This window comes from Chlamydotis macqueenii, chromosome Z (genome assembly GCF_036417535.1).
Source record: "Chlamydotis macqueenii isolate bChlMac1 chromosome Z, bChlMac1.mat, whole genome shotgun sequence".
NCBI lineage: Eukaryota > Metazoa > Chordata > Aves > Otidiformes > Otididae > Chlamydotis > Chlamydotis macqueenii.
Genome location: NC_141593.1, coordinates 30450843 through 30470241, shown reverse-complemented (window position 1 = coordinate 30470241; position 19399 = coordinate 30450843). Strand labels below are relative to the sequence as shown.

General features: G+C 40.3%; 1 protein-coding gene across 1 annotated transcript in view; it reads left to right on the top strand.

Annotated features, from left to right (window-relative positions):
* PTPRD (protein tyrosine phosphatase receptor type D) overlaps positions 1–19399 on the top strand; it is a 371958-nt gene that overhangs the window by 125846 nt on the left and 226713 nt on the right. The window contains exon 3 of the mRNA XM_086770018.1: positions 17108–17253. Within this exon, the coding sequence (XP_086626144.1) occupies positions 17108–17253 (146 nt within the window). The remainder of the gene's footprint in view (positions 1–17107; positions 17254–19399) is intronic.

The window sequence follows — 19399 nt, the reverse complement described above, 5'->3', positions numbered from 1 at the left end:
TCTAAAACATGAAGTATACCTTAAAAACAGTAGAATGTATGAAATCATAGAATGTATCACAAGTACTTAGTGTCAAATGACTAACTTGAAAATGTATTTCAGGCCCTGCTAAGATCACCTCTGCACACCAGTATTTCAGCGGTACCGTCATTGGTCCCAGCTGTAAAAATCTAATCACTCCACAGATAAGGCACGATGTAAAGCCCAGGTGAATTAACTTTGTTGATTTTGTATTGCCTTCACTGACTCTCTTGGGCCCACACACCTGAACTACTCTAAACAGTTCCAGTTTGGTCTGTTTAGCTTGGTCTTAGAACAGCTGTGGATTGAGCAAGAAGAGCATAAGACAAGGACAGTGCATGAGAAAGCAGTAAGAACAGAATAAGAGTCTCTATATCTGGGCCACTGTTGATTTTATCAAGTGAGGATAAAGCAGAATTGTGGTATTTGCTGGGAATTCCTTCTAAGGGAGATGACCAAACAGAAGTGAGGCCTTTCATGATCTGTATATACCACATTAATAAAATTTCAGTTGGCAGTGCTTTTGATTTTGACACTGTAAATAACCTGTATGAATGAAAGAAAATAATTTCTGGCTTCTTCAACTGAGTAACAGAAGAGCTTTGTATTCAATGGCAAAAGAAGCTGGGGAATGCTAGTGTAAGATTTCCTCTTACAGGAACTGAATTTTTGAGCTAATTACAACTTTGTTGTGCATTCCTTTGTATGAGGTTTTAGTTCTTACGTTCTTGAATGCATTATATATAATATACTTCAAATTTCTGCTGGCATAACTTTTTTGGATAGGAGTTTGAGCAATATAGCTTCTGTAAAATAAGTTCTTAGAACAGCTGCAGTTTTAACCACAGAACGTTAGAAGTAGTATTTTTTTGCTTATTGGCAGTGCATTGTCCTTATGGACAACAAAATGTGACTTGCAGGAGCTTGTATTCACAGCAGGAGCTATACACAGTAGGACACTTGTTTGGTACCAAAACCACACAATATCAAAAATATACTGCCAATTTAAATACATTCTAATCAGTGCTTTTAGATCTACGTAACTATAACCCAGAGCAGGCTACTTGTAATGTGTTAACCATACTGATGAATCTTAAGTGACTTGTAGGCAAGGGACTGGGATGATCCACTGGGGCCTTTAGTTGCTGAATCTTTTTTAGTACCTATAAACATTTTTCTGACCTAGTTGATGCATAAGTAATGTATAATCTTACAGGCCACACTAACTTGTATTTTAGTACAGCTGAAGCTGGGCTGCATTGCATAGCCCTCACATCATTGCTGCTAAGAGAAACATATATTCTCTCTATGTGGCTGGACATCTAATATTAGGTTTCGTATAATCAATTGTTGTAGGCAAATGGTAGATATTATTTTAGAACTAACAGAGGGAGAGGTGTTTATCAAGTTCTGGGGAGAAGTAGTTCTGACCTAGTAAGAAGGAAAGAAAGATTTATGAGTCTCCACTAACTAATATTTTTTACATTTTGTAGCAAGCTTAATAATAGTCTTGTTATTAACTAGTTTAGCTCAATAAATTATGCTTATGTCAAGTCATACTTTCTCCTAATGCTGATTTGCAAGGAGAAAGTCATCTTAAAGCCCTTAATACCCCAAACTGTGTATGTTCATATGGACTGTAAGATTTTATTAGACACACACACACATTTGTCCCAAGTAACAACAGTCTACCCATCAGCAGTTTAATATTTTAGCACAACAAAGAAAGAGGTATGAAACTGTTTGTTTACTACCAGGACAGGATATGGCTGTGCAGAATGCTTCAAAAGAGGAGAAGATATAAACCACCTTTTCTCTAAGTTGAAGATCAGTTATTGTATTTGAGACAGGTTTGATGCATCTAAAGATGCCCTTCACACACCGAAGAAACGAATTGGCTATATTGCTCATCTGCTGGGTATGAAAACTGGAGACTAGTATTTGGTCAAGGGCTTAGTCCCTAAGCTAAGCCTGCTCACCTGATCTGGAAACAGAAGTGAAAAAGGAAGGTCTTTTGGTTTTGGTTAGTGCGATAGAAAGATTGAATTATGTTGATTTTTTTTTTCTTATCACCCATGTCCTTATAAACTTTGATAACATTGTATTTTGAGTTTTATAATTTTTCTTGCTTTTACCTTCAGCTGGCTTGAGCTAGGCATGATTTTACAGTAAGTGGATAACATTAAGGTGTTTCATCCATATAGACATGTTGTACAAAAGACTAAGATCTTAGGTTGCTCTCACAGAGCAGAGTAGCGGATTGTAATGGAATGCTTTTCCCCTTTGATATGCTGACCAGTTGGAGTATTGGTAACAAGGCAGTTTGCCCCTAGTATTGGAAAAGAAAGATGATACTTAGACGAAAGTGAATCCTGTGGTCTATTCTGAGGTAGAATTTTATTTATTTCTTTTCTGCTTGAACAGGAATTATGAGAAGGTGCCTTGTCAAATGTTAATACTCAACCATATTTAGTATGTAGAGTTTGATGGTTTCTGTAAGTTAGTCACCATTAGACAGGTGATTTTGCTTTCACAGTTGCTAATCAGCAATCTAGCCTGTGTATCAATGGCCAAGTATGTGTTTTGCTGTGTTTAGGTTTAAAAAAAAAAAAAAAAAGAAGACTGGAAGCTTCATTGAGTTGTTAGAGTGTCCCAGTTTTATTCTTTCTAGTTTTGATACCTGTATTTTGAGAGTTTTAGTAAGACTGAAACATCAATAAAGGCCACCTCTCCAGTTATAACCCAGATACTCTCACTCACTAATAGAAACTCTTACCTCTAGGATCTTATTATTTGCCCTTTTCCCTTAGAGCAAAACTCCTCTGGAAAGAGATCAACTTGCCTGGCATTTTAAGATCCACTGCTTCTACTTTGCACATTGAAAAGGAGTGTCAGCTCTCAGTTACCAAATAATTCATATGCAGTCTGCAGACATTAAAATTTGAAAAAGAAGCAGTAGAGAGCTTTGAAGCGGAATTTTCTTTCATTAAATTAGTGAGTATGACAAGGTTATGTAATTTTCCTGGGGGATGAAGTGGTGCACGTCACTAACCTTTTAGATTCAAGAGGCTTTATACTTTTCATTTGCTGCTGGAAAAAGGCTTAGTACTGGATTAACTAGCAAGTTCCTCTTTCTAACTCAGGTAGATTAAGCCCTACCCATATTTTACATACACTGTATGTGATAAATACTATGTACACACACAAGCTTGTACCTGTTTCGATTTGTATTGTGCATTTAAACACATGTGCTGGTGTATAAATTAAAGGCAGTGCAGTTAGTGTTGTACTCCCTATAGGCATGGAAAAGAGAAAGAGAGAGAATTTTTGCTGTCCTGTACATTTACTACATAGTGGATACTTAATGCTACGCCTGCATCTTTCAGTGCTTAGGCTGATCAAATACTGGAACCAAGCATCCCGATTCTCTTTTATTAAACTAGTATAAACCAGAATTCTTGTGTAAAAACAACTGAATGGATACTGGAGTAAATAAGGGGAGATTTAGAAACAAATGTATAAAACTCTCATTTGCTCTGGTGATATTTAAAAGAAGCTTAAAGTTTGTAGTGAAAGTAATGGGTGTGTAGCATGGGCAGGTAAAGTTGTGCATACAGCTTGGGGGTTGAAGGCAAGAGGAGACGGGAGTGGGAGTAGATCTGGTTTTGGGAGCCCTCTCCTTTGTTCTGGTTATCGAGGAGGCTGACCAAAGGCCTGTCAGCCCTGGCTTGCTGTTAGGCTTAGGGCGATAGTGCTCTGCCAAGCCAATAGTTAACGGCTAGTCTCAGTTTTACGGTAAGTGTCCTAATAATTTGTCACTAAATCAACTTAAATTGTTATCAGGTTGCCTGCAACAGTTTTAATAGAAAAAGCAGAGCAATAATTTCTTCAGCTTTGTCCTACTTAGGTTATAAACTTATTGGTCTATAGTATTAATAAAAGGCTTTTTCGCAGATCTTTTGTATAGGTTCTTCATATTTGTGAAAGCTTTTCTCTTTCTCTCAGTTATTATAAACTATAAATGAGTATGGGAGTGTGAGGTGGTGATGTTAGTTGGCAAATAAATGTCTGCTGCTGTCTGTGTTGGTTTGTATTCCTACTGTGTCCCTAGGGCTCAGATAATGTCTGTCTCTAAAAAAACATACATAATCTACAATGAAATGAGCTGGTACCAAGGTTTGCTCAGCCTAGAGGTGCAAATTAAGAATGTGCTATTTTAACATTAGACCTTTTGGAAAATGTAACCTACCTATTCTACCTGCAAGGCCTTACTTGTAAGTATGTCATTTGATTTCCTATTTCGGGGAAGAATAAACCCAATGGTCAGCCTCGTAAATTGACACTGTGCATTGCAGAAAATTTGAAAACATAAAGATAGGCTTGACTTTTAATATTTTCCTTGAGAGATCGGGAAGTGACAATTTTTTGTTGAGCTGCTTGCTACATTTGTAGGATGGATATGCTCTGGCTGATTGAAGGCTGGGGAACTGGAGATGACTGCTAAATTGGAAGAAAACTCAGCCACTCCCCCAAAAAACCCTGACATTTTTTGACATAATTGTTTCTTCTAAGCAATTTTTTTTTTTTAGAATAATACAAGTAGCAGAAAGAAGGTGGGGAGATAAACGTTTTGGTTATATTATAAAGATATTATGAGCATTGTTGTAGGGGCTGGATTTTCACAAGGATGTTGTGATGCCTGTAAAGTGAAATAGTTTTGTTTCTTTCACCCATGATTTTGGGAAACCTTTGTTTGTACCTGCAAATGATTTTTGTGAACCAAATGGATCAAGGTCTTCAGCTGGAATTAGTTGTATCTGGATTGCATTTACTAGTTCAAAGATGAAAAACTGGTACTTTTCATTCACAAGATAATAAAACTATTTGGCTGCTCAGAGTATGATGGCATGTGAAGATTGTGTGGTTGCTATTATTCTTGCAGGATGTAAGGATGATGAAGTTTTAAGATGTTTATGGTGAGAAACAGGAAAGTTTCACCAGCTTGGGACCGACAGACAAGAGCCTTTATGAACATACCAATTGGTAACTTGGGATTTCTTTATGCAAATTTCATGAATACAAATTGTCACTTGTCCTTATAGAAATAAAAAGCTAATTAACTTTCTTACATAGCCAGTTTGCAGATCCACTGTAAGTCCAGGTTAGAATTAAGGCAAAACAGTTGCTTGTAATGATGATCAGTCTAACTGATGCCACAAATTGTGATTAATGAGCAGTGAATACTGTAAATGAGTGTGCTTAGAAAGTTCCTTTTAATAAATAAATGAGCACAAAAAGCTTTTATATTAAATATTATATATAGATATAATCGATTTTTTAGTATATTAACTCCTAGAGGAATTGTGAAAAGAATAATAACTCATGTAATTTGTAATGTATCTGTACAGTATCAGATTTGCAACATTTGCCTATTTGTTCATTTTTCACCAGTACAGGAGCCTTCACCATTATTGACTGTGAACCAGTTTATGGCCTATTTACTTAGAATATGTAGCAGTTCCTGATAAGTCAGTGGGATGCAGTGGATATTGCAAAGTGAGATACAGGGGGAAGAAAGGGTATTTCTATTTTTCTTAATTATTTTTTTTTTTTTATTTTCCACCCTGTGTAGGAATTTTCTGCGTGTATAATTTGGCATAGAAGAATTACTTCAGAATTTATAACCAGGAATGAGTCCAGTCACACACGCCACTGAAACTTGATGTCACTAGGCCAGTAATACATAGGGGCTCTACACTAAGTGACAGTGATTCTTGTGTTGATGTGTGCGCTATCCCAAAGTGCACGGGTACCAGCCAAACCACATTGTTTAGTCTGTGCTCAACCTGCAGTTCTGAGTGTCAGATGAAAAGGTTCCCTAGGAACAGTTGTGACTGCATAATCCTCCAGCTTTTATTGCTACAAAAAAAAAAGTCTTTACAACCAAAAAGTTACCATAATTTTTTCAAGAGTCTCCTGAACCATCACTATATGTTACAATGTATATAGTTACAAGTAAATGGGGCATTTGAAAGAAGCATCTTGGCATGTTTCATTTTTTCTGGGGTATTTGTTACTTTATTCACACTCTTTATCAATGGTGACAAACATTATGATAGGATATGATTTTAGAAATTTTTATTCTTATTTTGGAAACTTCCATATTTCAAGCATATGATAAAGTTTAATCATAGGCTGAATTATAGTACACTAGGAACTTCCAGCACCGCAAATAGAGGATCTAGAAACAGAAATAAATTAAGGTCTGCATTCTCTATATGTCTTGTCCATAGTAGGTCCGCATGCTGAGCTTGCTGTACTTGGGCTGCAAACACCCCATTAACTCTCAGTTTACCTTTGAGAAGGTGAAGTCTTATCCTCATGTTCATCTCTTAATTAGAGGAGCTATTTCCATAAACATGTCTTTACACAAGAATAGCTTTCAGTAGCTGTGGAAAGAAGGGAGGTGAACTACTAATTTCAAAAACATTTTGTCAGACATTTGAATTGAGTGCAGAGGAAAAGCATTACACGTCCTCAAAGCACAGCACAGAGTATAGAACAGCAAAATTAAAGTAGGGCCCAGCCTGGCACCATGTATAAAGCCAGCCTGTAGGGAGCGCCAGCCACCAGGGTCACGGCATGGCCGTCGCGCAGGGAGGGCGCCTCCTCTCGGAAGCAGGGGCATTCCAGTGGGCGAGAAGGAGACCTGGGGTGCACATAACCCAGCATCTGAGCTCAGGCTGAGGGCACTTGTCCTACCCAGCCCTTAGGGCAGAACAGTGGGCACTCCACTGAGGGCAAAGGCTGCAGCTCTTGCTGGGAGGCCTGCACCACCAGCGGTGGCCGATGCCTCCACACAGACGGAGCTGCTAAGGGAGAGGCTGCAGTGCAGGCCTCAGGCTGCAGGAGCTGCCTGGACCTTTGTCGTGCGGCAGGGACAGGTGGCAGCCCTGCCTGCAGAAGGTGTGCCCAGGTGGAGGAGTTCCTGCAGCAGGGGCCTGAGCTGCAGGAGGCGGCAAGGAGGCTGTGTAGTGTCAGGGAGGCTGAGAAGGAGTTGGATACTTGGTTCCAAGCACAGTCTGCACCAGAACCACAACCCGCTGCCAAACAGCCCAAAACTCCCCCACTGACACTTGCAGAAGGGAAGGGGGCCAATAATGCAGAAGAACGGAAGCTTGCAATGACAAGGGGCAGCAGGAGGAAGAGACTTGCCCTGAAACCTGAGGTGCCCTTGCAGAACGGCTTCATTGCTCTGCAGACGGAAGAGGAAAGACCCAGCACATCAGAACAGACACTGGAGCTGAGCAAGGCAGCCTAACCTACTCACCATATAATGACCGGTGTAAGCAAGAAAACATGACGGGTGGTAGTAGTGGGTGACTCTCTTCAGAGTCACCAAAGGCACGATTTATTGACCTGACGCACTCTCTAGAGAGGTGTGCTGTTTACTGGGGACTTGTATAAGGATGTCACCAAGAGACTACCAGAGCTTGTACAGCCAACTGGCTATTATCCTCTGCTGCTATTTCATGTGGGCACCTGTGACACATCCTGGAGCAGCTTGAGGAGTATGAAGAAGGATTACAGAGGCTTAGGACCAATGGTTAAGGACACTGGGGCACAGATTCTCTTTTCATCAATCCTCCCGGCCAAAGGGAAGGGACCTGAAAGGGCCAATTGAATGTGGCAAATCAACAAATGGTTACAGGAACGGTGCCACAGCCAGGGATTTGGCTACTTAGACCATGGGACTGACTTTGAGAAACCTCGTCTACTGGGGGCTGATGAGGTCTGCCTGACAGAGAAGGGGAAGAGCATCTTTGGACAAAAGCTTGCCAAGCTGGTAAAGAGGGCTTTAAACTAGTGTTGTCTGGGGGAAGGGGAACCACAATCCATCCAACTACTACTGTAAGTGTGACGCTGGTGCCACCAGCAGGTGTGCAGAACCTCTGGAAGGATCACAGGTAAGTAGGAGAGCACCTAAAGTGCAGCTCAGGAATTCCAGCTGCTCCAGCCAGCAAGCTGATTTCACTGGGGGCTCAGTTTAAGTGCCTCTGTGCTAACACATGAACAAACAGGAAGAGTTAAAGATGTGTGCACGCTTGCAGGGCTTCGACCTTGTTGGCATCACGGAGACATGACAGGATGGCTCCTATGACTGGGGAGTTGGAATGAAGGGATACAGGCTCTTTAGGAAGGCCAGGCAGGGGAGATGAGGAAGGAGTGTCACCCTCTATGTCAATGACCAGCTGGAGTGCATGGAGCTCCTCCTGGGGATGGATGAGGAGCTGACAGAGAGGTTATGGGTCAGGAATAAAGGAAGGGCAGGGACAGGTGACATTATAGTGGGGCTTTGCTGCAGACAACCTGACCATGAGGATGGAGCAGATGAGGCACTCTGTAGTCAGACAGGAGCAGCCTCACAGTCACAAGCCAGACCAATTTGGTGGCCTTCTATGATGGGGTGATGGCATCGGTGGACAAGGGACGAGCAATGGATATCATCTACCTGCACTTGTGCAAAGCTTTTGACACTGTCCCACATGACATCCTTCTCTCTAAACTAGAGAGACATGGGTTTGATGGACGGACCACTCGGTGGATAAGGAGTTGGCTGGATGGCTGCACTCAGAGTGGTGGTTAGCAGCTCAATGTCCAAGTGGAGACCGGTCACGAGTGGCGTCCCTCAGGGGTCCGTGTTGGGCCCAGCACTGTTCAACATCTTTGTTGGCGACATGGACAGTGGGCTAGAGTTCGCCGATGACACCAAGCTGTGGGGTGCTGTCGATGTGCTGGAGGGAAGGGATGCCGTCAAGAGGGACCTTGATAGGCTGGAGAGGTGGGCCTGTGCCAACCTCATGAAGTTCAACCAGGCCAAGTACAAGGTCCTGCACCTGGGTCATGGCAATCCCAGGCACAAATACAGGCTGGGCAGGGAATGGATGGAGAGCAGCCCTGAGGAGAAGGACTTGGGAGTGCTGGTGTATGAGAAGCTCAACATGAGCCGGCAATGCACCCTTGCGGCCCAGAAGGCCAACCGCATCCTGGGCTGCATCAAGAGAAGCGTGGCCAGCAGGTCGAGGGAGATGATTCTACCCCTCTACCCTGCCCTGGTGAGACCCCACCTGGAGTACTGTGTCCAGTTCTGGAGCCCCCAACACAAGAAGGACATGGACCAGTTGGAGAAGGTCCAGAGGAGGGCCACTAAGATGATCAGAGGGCTGGAGCACCTCTCCTGTGAGGACAGGCTGAGAGAGTTGGGGCTGTTCAGCCTGGAGAAGAGGAGGCTCTGGGGAGACCTTATAGTTGTCTTCCAGTACCTCAAGGGGGCCTACAAAAAAGATGGGGAGAGATTGTTCAGTAGGGCCTGTTGTGATAGAACGAGGGGTAATGGTTTTAAGATAAAGGGAGGTAGATTTAGATTGGATATTAGGAATTTTTTTTTTACAGTGAGGGTTGTAGAACACTGGAACAGGTTTCCCAGAGAGGTGGTGGAAGCCACATCCCTGGAAACATTCAAGGCCAGGCTGGATGAGGCTCTGAGCAACCTGATCTAGTCGGGGATGTCCCTGTTCCTTGCAGGGGGGTTGGACTAGATGACCTTTGAAGGTCCCTTCCAACTCTAACCATTCTATGATTCTATGATAAGCCCTGGTCCTTGTAGGGTACTTCACCTATCCCGGTAACTGTTGGAAGGACAACACCACACAGGCAACCCACGAGTTTCCGGGAATGCATTAATGATAACTTCCTCCTGCAAGTGATAGAGAAGCCAATGAGGAGAGCTGCTATGCTGGACCTTGTTCTCACCAACAAGAAGGGAGTGGTGGGGAATATGGACCTCAAGGGCAGCCTTGGCTGCAGTGATCATGAGATGATGGAGTTCAAGATCCTTAGGGCAGTGAGGAGGGCATGCAGCAAGCTCTCTACTCTGGACTTCAGGAGAGCAGACTTTGGCCTCTTCAGGGATTTACTGGGCAAAATACTATAGGATAAAGCCCTGAAGGGAAGAGGGGCCCAGGAAAGTTGGTTGATATTCAAGGAACACCTCCTCCAAGCTCAGGAGCAACGCATCCCAATAAAGAGGAAGTCGGGCAAAAATGCCAGGAGGCCTGCATGGTGAACAAGGCGCTCCTGGACCTAGTGAAAAACAAAAAGGAAGCCTGCAGAGGGTGGAAGCAAGGACAGGTAGCACGAGAAGTTGCCCAAGCAGCCAGGGATCAGGTAAGGCAGGCTAAAGCCCTGACAGAATTAACTCTGTCCGGGGACATCAAGGACAACAAGAAAAGTTTCTTTAGATATATTGGGGATAAAAGGAAGACCAGGGAGAATGTGGGCCTTCTCCAGGAGGAAACAGGAGACCTGGTTACCTGGGATTTGGAGAAGACTGAAGTACTCAATGCCTTTTTTGTGTCAGTCTTTGCTGGAGAGGGCTCTAGCCACATCGCCAAAGTCACAGAAGGCAAGAACAGACACTAGGAGAATGAACAACTGCCTACTCTAAGAGATGAGCAGGTTTGGAACCATCTAAGGAACCTGAAGGTGCACAAGTCCAGGGGACCTGATAAGATGCATCTCTGGGTCCTGAGGTAATTGGCAGATGTATTTTCCAAGCTGCTGTCCATCATATTTGAGAAGTTGTGTGAGGTTTCTGCTGACTGGAAAAGAGGTAACATAACCCCCATTTTTGAAAATGGAAAAAAGGAAGACCCAGGGAACTACAGGCCTATCAGCCTCACCTCTGTGCCTGGCAAGGTCATGGAGCAGATTCTCCTGGAAATCATGCTAAGGCTCATGGAGAGCAAGGAGGTGGTTGATGACAGCCGACATGGCTTCACAAAGGGCAAATCGTACCTGACCAATCTGGTGGCCTTCTATGATGGTGTTACAGGACTTGTGCAAATCATTTGACACTGTCCTGCACAACATCCTTGCCTCTAAACTGGAGAGACATGGATTTGGTTGATGGACCACTCAGTGGATAAAGAATTGGCTGGATGGCTGCACGTAAGAGTTGTGGTCAATGACGCAGTGTCCAAGTGGAGACTGGTGATGAGTGGTATTCCTGAGGGATCAGTACTGGAATCAGTGCTGTTTAACATCTTTGTCAGCAACAGAGATAGTGGGTTAATATGCACCCTCAGCAGGTTGCTGATGACACCAAGCTGTGGGGCAGCTAACGCACTGGAGGGAAGGGATGCCATCAAGAGGGACCTTGACAGGCTGGAGAGGTGGGCTTATGCAAACCTCGTGAAGTTAAAGGCCAAGTGCAAGGTCCTGCATGTGGGCTGGGGCAATAGCAAGCACAAATACAGGCTGAATGTAGAATGGATTGAGAGCAGCCCTGAGGAGAAGGACTTGGGAGTGTTGGTAGACAAGAAGCTCAATATGAGCCAGCAATATGTACTTGTAGTTCAGAAATCACATCCTGGGCTGCATCAAAAGAAGCGTGGTCAGCAGGTCAAGGGAGGTGATTCTGCCTCTCAACCCTGCTCTCATGAGACCCCACCTGCAGTACTGTGTCCAGCTCTGAAGCCCCAACATAAGAAGGACATGGACCTGTTGGAGAGGGTCCAGAGAAGGGCCATGAAGATGATGAGAGGGCTGGAGCACCTCTCCTATGAGGACAGGCTGAGAGAGCTGGGGCTGTTCAGCCTGGAAAAGAGGAGGCTCCAGGGAGACCTTATAGCAGTCTTCCAGTACCTAAAGGAGGCTTGTGAGAAAGACACAGAGAAACTTTTTAGCAGACCCTGTTGTGACAGGACTAGGGGTAATGATTTTAAAATAGAGGGAGGTAGATTCAGACTGGATGTAAGGAAACTATTTTTTACAGTGAGGATGATGAAACACTGGAACAGGTTGCCCAGAGAGGTGGTGGATGCCCCATTCCTGGAAACAGTCAAGGCCAGGTTGGACGGGGCTCTGAGTAACCTGATTTGGTTGGAGATGTCCTTGCTCCTTGCAGGGGGGTTGGACTATATGACCTTTAAAGGTCCTTTCCAACTCAAACTGTTCTATGATTCTATGATTCTATTTAGATAATTCCATAACATGATGGAATGTGAATTAGTTAATTCCATTCACTGCTTCAGAATTGTACTTAAACTTACAAAAAAGACAATGTGGAAATACAAAAGAGAAGACAGGGAAGCCTTATGCTCATGCAAAGCTATGAAAAAATTCAAATGTAAGTGACTTATTTTAGTGCTATTCTTTATTTTATGGAGCCTCAGTCTTCCAAAAAGGACAGCTTCCTTCTGGACAGTGGTAAACTATCTCTGTTTCATAAGTTCCTATGGCCCTGGGGTGACAGCTTGACTACTTGTTGAAGCAGCAGCCTAACTTCTACATCTTTAAACTCATTAAAACAAAGAAATTTAATCTCAGTATATTTAAGATGAGCTGGCAGTAAATTCAATTTTCCTTCATATACTAGAATGTAATTTGCAGTAGTTCAATAGTTGTCACTTGACCTTCTCAAGAGTCCCAGCAAGAAATGCATAACAAGCAGGGGAGTGTGCGTACGTTGGCCTTGGATGACAAAGCTTGTGATACTCTCTGTAAGTCCAATTTACAGAAATGTACTGTAATTTTTTTTTTCCTTGACAAGGTATCAACATTCAGTATCAGCACAAATATCTGAGTGTGCACTGGTAGATAAACAAACTGAAACAAACAAAACTTATGTTGTTTGCATTTGATAGCCAACATTGCTACAATTATGATGATGCCTACAAGAGTCCAGAAACACAAGGTTCTGATTTTAAGTGAGTTTTACTTTTGTTATTTTATTTACACTTCTGTTATTGTAATTGCAGCTTTATTGAAATGTGACCAAGCAGAGTTCCAAAAGTGCTGAAAGGCTGTGATAACATAGTTGGTAACCTATTATGTCTGATTTTTGTGGCAGATTTAATTGCACTCAAAGATTCCCATACAGATTGTTGCTGTGCTTAATGAAGTGTGCTGGAGAGAGTTTTTGTTGAACTCTGCACTGCTGTTGTTAAGGGAGATTGAAAACAGTTGTCAGTTCTCGATCAAAATTGCCTTCATGTTAGTAAGCACAACTGTGTGTGCAGTGTAATTGTGTTTGCTATCAGAGTGCCTAGCAGCTTAGGTCAGAATCAATGTCAAGAAACTGACAACATTAATTGTGGAGATAATTTTTGTTGTACCTTAATTAACAGCCTCTCCAAAGATAAAGGCAAGAAATACTACTTCTCATTTTTGGTTCTGTTGGGTTATAATTTCACATAGCCTTACACTGATGATGGTCACTTTATATGTAATGAGATTAACATGTTGCTTGAATAATGAAAAGATAGATTGCATAATACGTTTTTCTCCGTGGCTGGTTGACTACTGTCACCATAGTCTTGACCATAAATGAGTTTATTCTTACAACATTTATTAAACATTGCGGACATTGTTATCCTTCTGGTGCAGCTGCTGAGCCTGCACCCAAAAATTTAACTGATTTGTCAAAATAAATTTACTTTTGTGAATTTAAAGGTGAACTGCTGAAAACAGCCATTGTATGCATTAAAATGTCTAAAGTGTACAGGACTACTATAAGTTTCCTGTTTCAGATAAAATTATCTGTGTTCTAACAACAATGTACCTTCTCTAATATTGTATAATACCTCAGATAACTGTCTTACTTTCAAGATTAGGCACTAGAGAAGAGTTATGGCAATGTTTTCTTAAGGTATTACTTACTTATGCAAAAGGAAACTTTTACCAGCCGCATACCTTATTTTTTCAGGTAGTTTATGAAACACAATCATCATCATGATTCCTTTCTCTACTGGAATGTGAAGCTTTTTTTTTATGTAGATAATATCGATCTTTACATACAGTAATGCTGGCTGTATATACAACCTTAAAGCCTTGTTTTTTCTAGAAAAATATCTACAAATAGGGAAATACTGTTCTTCTCTTTTGCCTCTTAGGCTTCATAGCAAGTGTTACTGGTTAACAAACAACATTTTTGCTAATTGTTGGTCCAGCAAAACTTCACATAGGACTGGAAAAATACTGTTCTTCTTCAGCTAGCTACCAAAGCCACGTTAGGTATTCAGGCCTATTTCTGCAATTCCAGTATATAGATAGAGTTCTGCAGAAGCTAGTAAGCAATCTTCATAAGGAGTCATAGCAGTTATAGTCCATTACCAGCTTTGGCCCAGTCCTAGATAAAGAAATGGTCAGAATACTGGTTTTACCTCTAATAGCAGTTAAGTTTGGTGGTAAAGTTTTAGTTTCATATATATTGCTATGTGCACTATTTAATCAACAGCTTTGCAGTCTGCAGAGTGTTGGAGATGAAGGGGATTTTGTTTGTTTCTTCTGTGTTTAGCAGCAATAGGAAAGTAAATTGTCATATAGTGTAAATTAGTGCAACCTCTCTTGTTTTAACCTGAACTTCACTAATGGAGAATTTTCTCTGAGCATCTGATAAGGAGGGAAGGGATTTCCCTTTATGTATCTTTTAAAAATTATTAATAACACAATGTATTGCATATTAGTAAAAGGATACCTACCATAGATACCATGGTGACTGGCAGTGACATATAACTTAATAGTAGAATATGGTGGGGTTTTTTGGTTGTTTGGTTAGTTGTTTGTTGTTTGTGGTTTTTTTTCCTCCCTGAGCTGATTTATCTTAGTTCAATACAGCCTTTGCTTATCTTTTTTCTTTGCTTTTGCTTTGTTTGTTTAAAAATCTACATTTCTCCTGGTCCCAAGATAGTTAAATGAAGTGTTCTTGGACTGAATGCACAGCATGCCTCTTAAATTGAGTTGCTTTACCTCCTTGATGCTTGTAATACATGGCAAAATTGGCAAATTTTCCAAAACAGACTTTATCTCTAAGGAAGTAACTTACTGTATTGATGCTGAAATTATCAGTTGGGCAGTCGCTGAATGTATGAGTGAGGCATAAATTTACAGTTTAAAAGCTGCCTATGAGCTGCTATACATAGTCTGTGCTGATGGACTTGCCCATGCAGTGTTTTTCTTTCATCAGTTTGAGGTTCAACACTGAATTCAGGAAATGTCAAAAATAATAAAAAGAGAATGACAGTGCGTCATTTTTTGCTTGATGGCACACAATCACAACTTGTGCTATAGAATATCAGCATATCAGATTCAGTCATGTTTCTTTACATATCGTAGTGCTGAGTTAATACATGCATACAAAAGGATTCCAAGCTAGCAGTTTTGGTAAAACCCAGATGCTCTCATCAGAATACATTTCTCTCTTTTTTGTGGTCCGGACATAAAGCCTGTGACTTGGGAAAGGATTTTTGGTTTCTTCACTCCAAATGTGTTTTATTTGCTATGGTTTGGCAATTTTTTTACCTCAGAGAAGTTCTTTTGTAAGTTCCCCATGGCAGCAGTGGCATGCTATTTTGCTATGCTCAAGTTTGCTGTTGCATTTGGTTTCAGGTACATGTTCACCAGCCAAAAATAGCACAGTAGGTAGTTCAAGGACCCTTGAAAATTCTGAAAAGCTGAGCAATAAGAATTTTGCCTGACATCTGTATTAAAGGAAAAAAGCATACAGATTTTCAGGAACATTGTATTTTTGCCACATTTTTTGAAAATTATCTTTGTTACTGGTATGTTACACATAAAAGGTGGGGTAAAAAAGACTCATTGCATTTCACAAACTTAGGACAATCTACATACTCTTGTTTTTAATGGAGCAACATACCAACAGCATTTGTTTGTTTTATAGTAATGGTCACATCATATTTTCTTGGCATTTTAAATTATTTCTGGATTGGTTCCAGTGTTATATACATGTGTACTTGTAGTCTGCTAGGTTTCTGACATTTAAATAAATATGCTGGCAAGAAGTATTGCCTGTGGAAAGACTGCTTTAGCAGAATAAGGGGTTAGATATCAGAAGTGAAGAGCAGCAACTTAGAAGTGAAAACTAGTACAGCACAGGTACATAACTGTCAGAACTAAGATAATAAGAAAGGAAAGTGAAGAGGAGCGAAGAGGTTGAGAACAGAAAGGAGCTGACTGCTGAAAGTTGAAGACGAGAGCAAAAATGAATTGCAGCAGCTGCTGTAGAGCTTATATGTGTAACAGCTTAAAACTGAGAAAGACTATAGCAAAGACCTGGATTTTTTTGTCATATATTGGCCCTAAGTATTCATTTCATATCATTCACATCATCATCTTAAAGTATACTGGATCTCTAAAACCTTCTCAACGAGGAAAGGCAATGATGTAAATATTTACAGGAACTCTTCAACATTTCTGTATTGTGGTTAGACATAGTCTCATAGATTTTTGTATTAAATCTTTACAAGTCATATTTTGTGTTCTTGGGAGTTCAAAAGTTTTGTTTCACTACAAGGCTGATAAATTCATTTTAATTATGTTGTAACAGGAATAGAAGGAAAGAGAGTAATTAATTGAAAGGTCTTTTCTTACTTTTAAAATGATGTCTCCATTTCTCTCTCCTGTCCTGTTGTTGCAATAATTGGATCTTTTTTTCGCTTCTTTCTGACAGAGCAGAATAATTTGGGAATGAACAGGAGCTATAGATGAAACTGTGCCCAAGCATAAATCTCTCTCCCGTTATAGTCCTTTCTGTGTGGACTCTTAATACATAGTAATTTACCTCCACCACTGCAAACTTACAAATGCTTTCTCCTAAATGTCACTGATTTTAATGGCTCAAAGGTGGGAATCCTGTTTTCATGACATCCTGTGATCATAACATCAAGTCATGAATCATGATGTTACTTCAGATGATTGATGAGCTCATTTTGTAACAGAAGACAAATTAGATTTTTTATTTATAATGGTGATAAAATATAATGTGTGATCTAGATGTTCTGATGCTATCAGATTTCTGTTTTAATATAAATTTCACTAGTAAAATCTGTAAGTATCTTCCTGACCTTTTAGGGTTTTTTTTAGTGCTTTTGCTTGCAGATGAATACTGTCACTGGAGAAATAAAACATTTCCTTCTGTTTTCATTTTGAAATTTTGACATGGCTTATTTTTTGTATCTAACACTTAGATTAATTCTGTCTTTGTTTGTTTGTTTGTTTGTTTCAGCACCACCAAAGTTTACAAGAACTCCCGTTGACCAGACAGGGGTTTCTGGAGGAGTCGCCTCATTCATCTGTCAAGCCACAGGAGATCCAAGGCCTAAAATTGTCTGGAACAAAAAGGGAAAGAAAGTCAGCAATCAGAGATTTGAGGTATTAGGTCCATTGTTCTGTTCCTCTGAAAAACATTAATTCCAACCTCACTTCCAATCCCAATATGTATGCTTTATTATCAGTGATTAAGCAAAATAGCTGTGACTGCTGGGGGTAATTTAGTGGAAGGAGTCTCATGAAGTTTTTATTTTGCAAACTGGTTATACATAGCACTGTTAAAGAGAAAACTGCTACTGTTGTTTTCAAACATCTAGCTGGGGAGCCTTGATGTGCTTCGTTCGACCTGTTATCTTTTCCATAGAGGAGATGGGGAAAAATTAAATATTTGAGCAGTGATTGCTGTCTCCAGAAGGCAAGCCACCTCCTTTTGTGACAGTGTGCATCAAACAGACCAAGGCTGCTACTACCTCTGCTGCCACAATTGCTTACCGCTGTTGCAGAGGGAGATTAAAGGGACATTGTAGTTCCTGCTGCTGAAGAGAAAATATAAAACTTGTTTGCTTTTGATTCTTTTCTTAACAATAAGCTAGGAAAAGGCATTAGAGAAAGCTGTTTCCTCTCTCTCCACAACCTTGAAGTAAAGGAAACAGTGAAGATAATCTGTTCAAAGGATAATGGTTATTTGAGGGAAATAAGACAACAAATATTATTCCCGTTTAGTGGCAGGAACAATTAATATCAAATATGGATTGTACTTTAACATAAAGAACAAACTCAGAAAATGGGAGAAGGTTTGTAGAATGGATACGAAATCTGACACTACGAGTATATACTTTTCACTGTCTCTTCACTGTTTTCAATGTTAAATAAGAGACTTCTGCATTAAGAAAACAACTGCCTGGAAGATGACTAATTTATATAAAAAAAACAGTTGTGATGTGCATTTTATGAGCAAATGATCTATGATATACTATTTAAAAGTTACCTGAATATTGACATCTTCTGTGTTACTTTTTACTAGTATTTGGGCAGGTTGCGTGCTCTGGCTTTCAGGTTACATTTACCTCAGCAGAAAAGAATTACATTTATTATATAAACTAATTTTTTAAAATTTCTTTTGTGTTCAAAAAATATTTAAAGACATTGTAATTTGTTCATTAACCAATATAATTATTTGCTTGTATATTTACTACAATGTGAGGAAAAAAAAAGCATGAATTTAAATGTGACCTTCTAGTGCCAAGAGCTGTTTACACTTTGCAGAGCATATGCAGAGCTGTAATTGGCTAGAGGGATTCACATAGAAATTTTATCATAAACTGCACATAATTTATCCCCTCCTGGTCACAAAATTTTCATTCGAGTTCTCAGCAGTTAAACATTGGGCATGTACATGTTTACTGTGTTGATTCCATTTTATTTTGCAATATATTGTGGTTTATTTGCTTTATATTTTTTTTTCTATGTACCTGTGTACCTGTTTTTAAGGAGAATAAGCAAAAATAGAACTGTTTTATTTCCATTAAAAATATTTGAATGGTACTATAAAAAATGAATTTAAAATGCTTTAGAAATGCCTTTAGTGGCTGTTGAACAAGCTGTATAGCCAAGTAAGATGGACTGTAATTCAAAGAAATAGCAAACACTTACCAAGTATTTTATAATTTTTATTATAACCACTGAACAGAGTAGTTACAAAGTATGCAAAGAATATCAGTCTTTTAAGCAGCTTTCCTTCCTGTCCTAAGTAAGGCCATTAATTCATGCCATAGGATCTCTAAATAAGAACAGAACAATAGTGGAAATGAGATTCAGAAAGCATGGAACATTTGTGAAACAACAAACATCTGAGACTGTCAACTGTACCAATAAGAGAATAATTAGTCGGGCTTCTTTTCTTCTTCTTTCACATTCATATTTTGTATATTTCTCTGACTTTAATTACTTAGTAATACAGGACATCAAAATGTTTTACCTACCCACCTGTCTTCATAGATGCCGAGTAAATATAGCTGGAAAGGATTTCAGTGGACCATCTGATCCACATGCTTTCCTAGGGATGCTGGGGGTTACACCCCCTCCTCCCCCCCCAATAAACTTGAACATCCTCCTACAGTGTTTTACGAACCTTGCCATGATTTTTATTTTTCTCATGTGGAACCTGAACTTTTTTGCTGTAGTTTGGTGTACATAGCAATTGTCTTTTCTAGCAAAAGGGAAAAAAAATAATTTATTCCCCCTTTCG